At 49.4% G+C, this 11,206-nt stretch overlaps 1 protein-coding gene across 1 annotated transcript in view; it reads right to left on the reverse strand.

The window, feature by feature from the left end:
* The window catches only part of MYO1D (myosin ID), a 358,754-nt gene extending 350,639 nt beyond the window's left edge, over nt 1-8,115 (reverse strand). Inside the window, exon 1 of the mRNA XM_005896664.2 lies at nt 7,706-8,115. Coding sequence (XP_005896726.2) covers nt 7,706-7,800 — 95 coding nt within the window. The 5' untranslated portion in view covers nt 7,801-8,115. The remainder of the gene's footprint in view (nt 1-7,705) is intronic.
* Nucleotides 8,116-11,206: the final 3,091 nt, after the last annotated feature.

Genomic DNA, 11,206 nt, shown 5'->3' on the forward strand with positions numbered 1-11,206 from the left:
GAGAGTTGGGAAGCAGCATGGGCACTCAGTCCACAGGGCTGCATTGAGAGGGGATGCAGAGGAGAGACAGAGGACCATCTGCTGAGCATCTCCTGGTAGTATGCTATGGGTACCATGCTGGAGTGTCTGACAGGTGGTAGAACTTTATCTTCACGATAACCCTTCATCTTTACAGATGAAGAAATTGAGGCTTAGGCAGGTGAAGCAACTTGTCCAAGGCCATGGGCATAGTAGTAATGGACAGAGACAGAGTGAAAGCCCAGATCTATTTGTCTCCAATGCTTTTGCTCTCTCCACTAGGTAACCCCAACCTCTTCTAGAACACCTTTCATTCTTGCCCCCCAAATAAAGCCAAATGGTTTTGTCTTTGTGAGGAAAGAAGGTAAGAACAGCTAGCTTTTCTACAGTTACGGAGTCAGGGCAGGATTCCGAAAATGGAGTTAATGTTAGTTGAGAGGGATTATGAACCAAGAACCATATAGGCACCTTTTACACATCACGTGATTTCACCCCAATAACCCTAAGAAAGGGAACTTGAGGTTAACATATACGAGTTAATTGAGGGAAGTTAACTTACCCTAAGGCATGATGCTAAAAAGAGGGAAAGTGAAGAGGGGATTTGAACAGGGTCCATCAGGTCTCAAAGCCTCTTTCCACTGCCCTCCAGCATGCACTCCCATTTCTTCTTCCCATAAATGCCCAAAACTAAAGTTTGGGAAATACCACCTATTAAGAGATCTGCCCAATAATTACATAGCAGTTGAACCAAAGGGAGCCTGCATCCCACAGGAAGTAAAACTATCATCTCAACCAAGGAACTGAGTAGGCAGAGAGAGAGAGATTTGCAATGTGTATTTAAAACTGCTGCTACCCTCTGAACCCCTGTGTGAATCTAATGGACTTTTTGTTAGTGAGGTAACATGTTTGTTACCACGTCAGTGAGGCTCATCACCAAGTTACATCCCCAGTGGGGATGGAGCCACTGTGGACAGCAGATCCCACTAGATAGGCTTGACCATGGCTGGGCAATGACACATGACCCAATCCAGTTCCAGCAGCAACACAGTGATGGAGGCCAGAGAGTTATCATAAGATGAGGTCGGTCCATGAGATCCGGTCCTTTTTGCTGAGCTGGCTCAGACTCAGGTGAACATGTCAGCAAACAGCTCTCCACATCAGGATAACTCACAGCGCTGACAACTTACCCATGAGTCACTAAGCAAACACACTTCTATCTCCACCAGCTTCCCCATTTTCGTCTCCAAGTTAAGCAAAGAGCCAATCTCTTTAAAAAAGATGTTAAATCCTCGGGACCTGCGATGAAACGCACCAGTAGCAGCTTCTGAGGTCTCGATCCCACCCACATCTGGCTCTGTTTGGGAGCTAAATTCAGCAGAAGTCTCCAGGGTCAACCAATGACCCCGAATAAAAATAGTCTTGGAAATCTGTCAGGAGCAGGAAAGGAAACAAGACGGCAGGGTGATTCACTCCAAATGGCAGCTCCGAAACCCAAATTCTCATTTTTTTGTCCCAATATGAAGCCAATGTGCAAAACAGGCCCGGAGCAAACTGTCCTTTTCCGAAGGCCTCTAAAAGTGGCTGCCAAAGAATTTCACATGCAAGCCAAAAAGATTTAGTGTGCCATTCACCTCTCCTGTGACTCTAACTACAGCTACTTTGCAAGAGAGCTCTGAACCAATCACAGGTTGACCCATGCTTGGGGACCACCAGGGTTCCTGAGGTTTTGCCCCAGTAAACAAGAGGGGCCGTCTGTCTTATCTAATTTTCTGTGTGGTCAAACAGCCACAGAAAGGGCACAGAGGCTGTGTGGCAAGTGAGAGAGAGAGAAATAGCGATCACCTCTTCATTGCCTTTCTACTAATTCTAAAACTCACTGCTCCAGCTCCTCTCCCACACACTAAGGTTGTATTAAAATAAGTACAATATTTTGAGATTATTGTATGCTTTTTTTTTTTTTTAGTTAAGAATTCCACGGGCTTCAGCCAACATTTGATGGCTTAATTCACTCATTTTTTTTCTTTTCTTTTTTATTTTATGGCCACGCCTCATGGCTTGTGGAATCTTAGTTCCCGGACCAGAGATTAAACCCAGGATCTCTCATCAGTGAAAGCGTGCAGTCCTAACTCTAACCAGGGAATTCCCAGTTCACTCATTTTAAAATGTATTGAAGGCATAGATGCTCAGTCCTAGAGCATGATAGAAAATGCAGGAGGACTAGAGGTGGGTTTGTTTCACAGCCACTCACCTGTGCTTGCCCCTTCCAAAGCCCTGTATCTAATGTGACATTCATAATGTATACTTTTTTCCTTAGAGGTGGTCCCCCCTGCCCAGATGAATTTCAAAAGACCACACAACCTGGATCCACCTCTGGACAGGCCCTGGGGCTTTGGGGAATCTCACAATTTGGTGGGAATGAAGGCATGCAGAGAACAACAGAACATGATAAATCCTAACAGCTACCGTCAAGCGCCCACGTACCCTGGGTGCACAGGTGAGGGCGCGGTTAACCTGTACCTCGGAGGACTGGGAAAGACTTCTCAGAACTGGTCTTGCAGAACCACTAAGAGTGTGACAGGCTGGGAATGAGGGCAGGGAGTAGGGGGAGGACACTCCAGGGACTGAGAACAGCCCAGGTCAGGGGTTCTCAACTGGGGCCAATTTTGCCCCCTCCTCCAGGGGATACTTGGTAACATCTGGAAACATGTTTGGTTGTCATCTGGGAAGGGAACGGAGCTCCTGTCACGGGGGTCGGGGGGAGGCCCGGGGGCGACCCCATGGACTCTCACCCACCAGGCTCCTCCTACCATGGAATTTTCCAGGTAAGAATACTGGAGTTGGCTACTGTTTCCTACTCCAGGGGATCTTCCCAACCCAGGGATCGAACCTGTGTCTTCTGCAGCTCCTGCACCGGCAGGCAGATTCTTTACCACTGCACCACCTAGGAAGCCCAGGTAGAGGTCAGAGATGCTGCTAACAAGTGACAACACACTGGACAGCCTACCCGACCCCCCCCCACCCCGCCCCAACAACAAAGCCTGACCCTGCTGCATCGTCAACAGCACAAAGCAGGCAGAAAGTTTGGTCTGAGTAAAGATATGAAAGACCCTGTGTTATACTAAAGGTGAGAAGTTGCCTGCAGCTTTGGTAAACACAGTGCTTCAAATCACTTCTTTATGGAAGAGAAAAACCAGTAAGAAGAGAGGACACGTTAAATTTCTAAAGAGCCAAGACATCAGGCTGGGCAGATGCCTTATTCTCAAAACAGGAATCACCACAAAGTTAGACGCTGGAAGCCTAAGGAGGGTTTCCTGCGATATGAAAAGGACATCTAAAAAGTCCCCGGGAACAGCCATCCACATTCCTCCTTGCTCGTGGATGGCTAAGGGGTGAATGAGAGCATGGTGAGGCCCCGGTGCTCTACATGGCTTGGACAAAAAGGAACTAAAGGCTCCAGAGAGGAAGCAGCTATGAAGAAAACAGAAAGAACATGGTGGGGATGCCGTGGATGAAACTTCAAGTGGCCATGTGGTGGGTTGGTGGGAACCAGGCCTGCCCATGAAGGCGGGAGGCGCTTGTGCAGGCATCTTACTCCTCGACAGGACCCTGGAAGTGCAGTGAAGAGGCTACCACCACCACCAAAGCCGCCGACACCTCTGCCTCCACTCAAAGGAAAAGCAGGGTTTCCCTGGTGGTCCAGTGGTTAAGAATCCACCTTGCAGTGCAGGGGGACACCGGTTTGATCCCTGGTCCAGGAAGATCCCACGTGCCGTGGAGCAACTGAGCCTGTGCGCCGCAACTGCTGAGTCTGCGCTCTAGAGCCCACAAGCCACAAGTACTGAGCCCTGGTTCTGCAGCTGCTGAAACCTGCACACCCTAGAGCCTGTGTTCCAAAACGAGAAAGCCACCGCCATGAGAAGCCCGAGCACTGCAACTCAAGAGTAGCCCCCACTTGCCGCAACTAGAGAAAAGCTCACGTGCAGCAACAAAGACCCAGCAAGGCAAAAATAAATTAAAAAAGGAAAAGCAAATAAGTAGAACAAATCTCCCCTAGCAAGAGACTTGTAGGAAGGAGAGAAGACCACCCTCAAGATAACAGTTTTGGGTATAAGGGTAAAAAAACACAAACTGAAACCCCTTCTCAGATACATTCAGTTCAGTTGCTAATCCATATCACCGTTTGAGTCTTGCCTCCTCCAGACCCACATGCACAGACACATGCCTACATTGATTTTTTTAAATGATAATAGTCAGGGGAAAGTGACATCAATTGTATAGATGTCTAAAATAGAGCATTTACCCAAGAAGAAAAAGAAAGCTGGACTAGTATCAAAATAAGATCATTCTAAATGGACAATGTCACAAAAGCTTCAAAAAAAAATGTTGTCACAATGGGTGCTACTGTCAGAAAAATTAAAATTCGGTTTGGATGACACAGACCCCTGATACAACTGTAGCTGTAAGTGTGTAAAGGCACATCACAGGCCATAAATGAAGCAAAAGGGCCTTGAAAAAAGCCAGACAGACAGCAAAGGACAGGACATTCCAAACAGAAGAGGAAAAGCTGCAGCCTGGGCAAGGCAGGAATGATGGAGCGTGTGCACACATATCCACTGAGAGATGAAATACACTCAAATTTCACCTCTCTACAGCCATAAATATACACTTAGGACGGACCAACTAGGCTTCCCTGGTGGCCCAATGGCAAAGACCCCATCTGCAATGCAGGAGACTCGGCTTCGATCCCTGGGTTGGCAAGATCCCCTGGAGAAGGAAATGGCAACCCACTCCAGTATTCTTGCCTGGAGAATCCCATGGACAGAGGAGCCTGGAGGGCTACAGTCCACAGGGTCGCAGAAGAGTCAGGCATGACTAGCAACTAAACAAGGAACCAACCGCCTGTATTTTGGGAGATGAAAACATTACATGGCATATTAGCACCTGGCTCTACAGTGCATTTCCGGTCACATTCTTCAGAGGGAAACAGAGCATAAGCCCAGGAGTCCACACAGCTAAACACTGGAATAGCCTGGAGGGACATCAGGGTGGTAGGAAATCCAATCAGAAGGAGGCCTGCTTTCCACCTGGATAATCAGGATTTACAGCTGGGGAGGAGGCGAGGGTTTGACTACCCTTTAAGGACTCCTGGGAACCAGTCCTCCCAACTTGTAAGTAAATCATCAACAATCACTGAACCTGTGCGCTGAGAAATTGCAGCCAATCCTCAGAGTGGTCGAGTACACACACAAGTGAGAAACATATAACACCTGAATGTTGACTGACCCAGTGACTGGGAATAAGGTAGACTTAGAAACCTAGGCATTAGCCAAGGTCATGCTAATGAGAGCTGATTCCACCCACAACTCCCCAACACCTACTCCTTTGCTCCAGACAGCTCAATTCACTATCATCCAAAGATCAAGCGTGGGCATGCTCAGTCGCTCACTCATGTCCAACTCTTTGCGACCCCATGGACTGTAGCCCGCCAGGCTCCTCTGTCCATGGAATTCTCCAGGCAAGAATACTGGAGTACGTTGCCATTTCCTTCTGCAGGGGATCTTCCTGATTCAGGAATCAAACCCACATCTCCTGCATTGACAGGCAGATTCTTTACTGCTGAGCCACAAGGGAGGCCCCATCTCCCAAACAAAATCAGCTTTTAAACCTCACTCCTCTGCTGGCCACTTTATCCATCTGGAATGTTCTCCACCTACACCAATCTGATGCATCCTCTGCAACTCCTCTCAACCCCTCCTCTCCTCCTCTGGAAGGTGTTTCTGAGCCAGCCTAAGGCATCTCTCCCTCTGCTGAACTCCCAGAACAATTAGGTTGTCCAATTACTTGGCAAAGAACTATCTCCACTCTACAAAGCTTTAACTTGTCTGTTGTTTTCTTGACCTATTATTTAAATGAATAGAAATTTTCACTTTGCTCCCTATCTTTATTAATACATCACATTGTTGAGAGGTAAGGACACACGTGGTAATTCTTTGGACCCTCCCATCTTACCTCCTGGAGCAGTGTTCCTCAATCTTCTTGGCACCAGGAATGGGTTTTGTGGAAGACAATTTTCCCTTGGGCCGGGGAAGGGCGGGGGCGGGCGGGGCGGGGGTTGGGGGGGAGGGTGGGCGGTGTTGGTGGTAGGGATGGTAGTTTCAGGATGATTTAAATGCATTACATTTATTGTGCACTTTATTTTTATTATCATGGTGTCAGATCATCAGGCATTACATCCCAGAGTTTGGGAACCTCTGTCCTAGAGTATCCTGCATAATACAGAATTAGATTGCAAAGTTCTAAGTTCTCTTCTGAGCTAAGTTATGCTCACGTTAACAATCTTTCTTAACAGTCAAGTCTAACAAGGCTTTGCAACCAACGATATGTGAAAGCAAAAAAAAAAGAAAATTCAGAAGAATCTTGGAGATCATTACTTCACAAATTAGGAAACTCAGACATGCAGACTGGCTCAAAGTCCTTTGCAGTGGTGGGTGAACACCGGTTTGGGTCCCTGCTCCTTACTATGGCACATAATGAAGCCTGGCTAAGAGCAGATGATGACTATGGGGACTGCAATTTTGAAGATTAAAAAAGTTTTAAAAATTCTTCAAGTTAACACCGGAATTTATATTGAGAAGTGGGATTAGTTGAGCATCCTAACCTAGATTAAGATTTTCACAAACTTAGCACAGCACAGCATGGAGTGATATTCAAATCGTACAAGAAATGGTATCAGGACTTTCAGGAAACACAAACACATACACACACTCTCCCCCCTAAAAACTCAGTTTTGAAACTCCATTTACTGTAATTTTTTTTTAAGTCAAACTACTTTAAAGCTCTGCTTACATATATTACTCTCTCAGGAGTGTAATAATCACACGTAAAAGCCTTTCTAAAACAAATTCGCCCTGGAAGCCCATTCCGGGGCGTTGAGTTGTGACTACATTCTCAAGGATGTTAGTAACACAAGGGCTCCATCCACAACTCCTTGAGGAAAAAAAAAAAAACTGAAACCATGAATGCCTTGTCAAATTCAGACAGTTTATCTTGGCACTGGCAAGCAGAGCAGTCTCTTCGATGTCTGGAAACGTGTCTAATTACGTTTTTAGAGAGTAACTAAAAAATAGCCAGCGTCCCGGAACAGACGGCTCAGGGATCACTCCATAGCATCCTGAATGACGTGATGGAACCACGCCAGGAAAAGATAAATAAATAAAGGAGAATTCGAAAGCGAAAAAGAACCAAGTGTGAAACCACGATGAGACCCCCAGTCTCTCTGCAAAACAACCCTCCAGTCTTCCCAGGGGCTTGAGGCCGCCAGGACTCTCCCGAAAGTTTTTATTTCCCTTTACTTTGTTTCCATTAGGTCACCCGGCCCGCCCACAGCATTCACCTGGGGGCTGTGCACCAGCCTGCCCGGCCCCAAGCGCAACCTCCAGCTCGGCACACCCCCGATACCCACTCTTCCGTCCGGACGGCACCCAAGGACACCCCTTACTCTGGAACGCGCAGCCCCGGAGCTCGGCACGCCCCTTCCACTCGGATGCGACCGCACCCCGGTATGCAACCAGCGAGCTTAGCGGACCCCGGACACCCCCCGCTGCACCCCGAATCCGGCCACACGTCAAGGGCGCCCCCTCTAGGCGCAGGCTCGCGGCACTGCGCACGGCCACTCCGCCGCCCTCACCTGAGCCGGAGGTTGGCCATGAACTCGGGCATGGAGACGGTGTCCATCAGCACGAAGTCCGCCTTCCCGAACTCCAGGCTCTCCTGCTCCGCCATGGTGCCGGCGCACGGGCTCAGGTGGGCGCGGACGGACTCAGGTGGGCGCGCTCGGACGGCGCGGGGGGCCGGTCCCCGGGGCGTGCGGCGAGCTCGGGCGGGGCCGGGGCGGGGCGCGGGGAAGGGGGCTCCGTGGCCACTCGGAGGGATCTGGACCGGACGGAGGCCGCCCCGCGGCTCCTCGGCGCGCTCTGGGCCGGCGCGGCACACCCGGCAGTTTCCGCTTCTCCCGCGGCGGCGGCCCGGCGCTGTGGGGGGACGGGACAACGAGACGGAGACGGCGGCGGCTGGTCCCGCCTCTGGCCTTGGTCTGGCCCCCGCCCCGCGACCGGCCCTCCCCGCTCCGCCCCGTCCTGTCCCCGCCTCCCGGCCTCCCCGCCTCCCCGCCCCGCCAGCCGAGGAGCCGCCCCTGCCGGGGCGCAGGCCGCCGCCTCCTCACCTGGGCGGCGCGCACGCGCGGGGCAGCCGGCGGGGCGCGCCCCGGGCCCGGGCCCCGGCGGCTGGGCGGCAGCGCCCTCTGGGGACGGTCGCTGGGCACTCAGCGGGGCGGTGCTGAGGAGTGCGGACGTAGGAGGTGGGTGGAATCAAGTTTCCAGGATTGCTGCCTCCCGCCCGGGGCTTGGTTCAGTTCAGTCACTCAGTCGGGTCCGATTCTCTGCGACCCAAAGGACTGCAGCAAGCCAGGCTTCCCTGTCCATCACCAACTCCCGGAGTTTACGCAAACTCACGTCCATTGAGTCGGCGATGCCCTCCATCCATCTCATCCTCTGTCGTCCCCTTCTCTTCCCGCCTTCAATCTTTCCCAGGGGCTTGGTAGATGCCAACAAAGTTAACAAAAGTAGCTCGTGGAGCTTCTCACGAGGATGATTCATGATGATTCTGACACTCGGCTGCGACGCTCTCTCCTGATCTGCTCACATCCTCTCCATCCTTCAAATGATGGTTCACGCTCAGACTGAAATAGTAATAGTAATTAGCTTGTTGAGGGGATCAAAAGTGCTCAGAGTTTTTCTGAGGGACTTAGAGAAGTTAGTAACTTGCCACAGGCTGCTTAAGTAGTGGGGAAGCTGCAATTTCATCCAGGTCATTTGACTTATGAGCCCCAGCGTTTAGCCACCTGGCAGATTGCTTTCCTTCTCCATTTCCTTCTCGGTGTTCCCTGATCCATTTTTCTCTTCCACCTACCTAAGAATGGCTTTCCACTTGGCTCAGTGGTAAAGTGGTAGCCTGAGCGGTAGCGTGGCTCAGTCTCCACCTGCCAATGCAGGAGATCTGGGTTTGATCCCAGGGTCGGGAAGATCCCCTGCAGAAGGCAATGGCAACCCACTCCAGTATTCTTGCCTGGAAAATCCCATGGACAGAGGAGCCTGGCAGGCTATAGTCCATGGGGTTGCAAAGAGTCAGACATGACTAGCAACTAAACAAAACAATGACAACTAAGCTTGTCATCAAGTATTACCTTATATTGTTGTTGTTTTTCAATTATCTATGTATCTTCTCCCTGAGATTGTTGTAGGCTTCTTGAGCATGGGATGGTGTCTTAAATTTTTCCATCTCCCCCTTGGCACCCACCAAGGAGCTGTTGTACTGCCTTGCACACATACGTATGAAATGCACAGTGATCCAATGGGATAGAATGGGTTTTAAGTGGTCTCCAATTTATAGGTGCATTGATCCTGGAAAATTCTTTTGGAACCCAGACTGCATTTTCTCAGGGAAAATCTATCATAAATGGTTTCTAAGGCAGCTGCACTGCTTCGGTCCTGTGTTTCTATTAGGACCATCTACAGTAAGTCCCCTACATTCAAACCTTCAAGTTGTGAACTTTCAAAGATCTCCAAGTGTGTTCCATCAGTGTCAGGCATAAGTGAAATTGCAGCTTGCCCTCCATCTCCTATTGCTGACTATCCTTCAGCTCTACCATCTCCCACCTCTTCTCCCACCTCCAGTCAGTAACTCTTCTTGTGCATTCACTCAATGCCAGCCCCTGTATGCTGACTGTTCTGATGTACTACTGTACTTTTCAAGGCACTGTACTATAAGATTAAAAATGTTTTATTTTTTGTCTTTGTTTTTTGTGTATTATTTTTGTGACAGGTATTATAAACCTATTATACTACAGTACTATGTAGCCAATTGTGTTAGTTGGGTCCGTAGGCTAACTTGGTTGAACTTACAAGTTGGACTTACAAACACACTCTCAGAATGGAACATGTTTGTATATAGGGAACTTACTGTATTTCAAAGCCTCCTAGCAAATCTGCTGCTGCTGCTGCTGCTGCTAAGTCGCTTCAGTCATGTCCGACTCTTAGCGACCCCATGGACTGCAGCCCACCAGGCTCCTCCGTCCATGGGATTTTCCAGGCAAGAGTACTGGAGTGGGGTGCCATTGCCTTCTCTGCCTAGCAAATCTAGTAGCCCCCAAAGACCTGGCTGGACTCCAACACTATGGCTGAATGTGAAATGAGTAAACCAGACCTAAGGACCCTGCCTCACTGTCTGCTTCAGTTGCCAACAAATCACCGTGGCCAAGAGACAGAAGTGGACAGCTTGATCACTTCCCAAGGGAGCATATCTGCCATCAGAAAGTCACCCCAGTCTCAGTCACAGGCAGAGCCTAGTCGCAGTCTGAGTACCATAAGTAGCTCCCCATCTTCAGAAGGCACCTCCCTGGATCTCAGTGTCCTCATTAATGGAGTAGGACCTCTGGGCTAGGTACTTTCCAAGGTAGGACTGGCCTTTGCTTGAGTCATTTTTGTGGGTGAGTCAGTAGCTAAGCAGGTGATTGCAGAAAGTATGATACATTCTTAAAATGTTTTCACTGGTACATTTTAACATAAAATAGAATTAAAAAAAAAAAAAGAGGAAGAAATCCCAAATTCTGTGCAATTGGGAGCAACTCTTGCCTGGAAAATCCCACGGATGGAGGAGCCTGGTGGGCTTCAGTCCATGGGGTCGCTAGAGTCAGACACGACTGAGCGACTTCACTTTCACGCATCAGAGAAGGAAATGGCAACCCACTCCAGTGTTCTTGCCTGGAGAATCCCAGGGACGGGGGAGCCTGGTGGGCTGCCGTCTATGGGGTCACACAGAGTCGGACACGACTAAAGCGACTTAGCAGCAGCAGCAGCAGGGACTCATTAGAAATGATCACTGAAAAATGAATGGCTGTGTTTTCCCTGAACCCTGGCATTGTTAGAGCAAAAGTGGTTGGATCTATGGGAGGATATAGCTGTGGTTTTCAAAAGGCCAAAGCAAGGGAACTGCTGTATCTATCCATGTCTTATACAGGAGCTGAATGTATAAAACATACACACAACATATGCAAAGGGTATTTTATCAATTTCAAGCCCCAAATTAGTATATAATCAGGCATTGAGACCAGTGAGGCTCTCCTGATGAACAC

Source organism: Bos mutus, chromosome 19, assembly GCF_027580195.1.
Source record: "Bos mutus isolate GX-2022 chromosome 19, NWIPB_WYAK_1.1, whole genome shotgun sequence".
Taxonomy (NCBI): Eukaryota; Metazoa; Chordata; class Mammalia; order Artiodactyla; family Bovidae; genus Bos; species Bos mutus.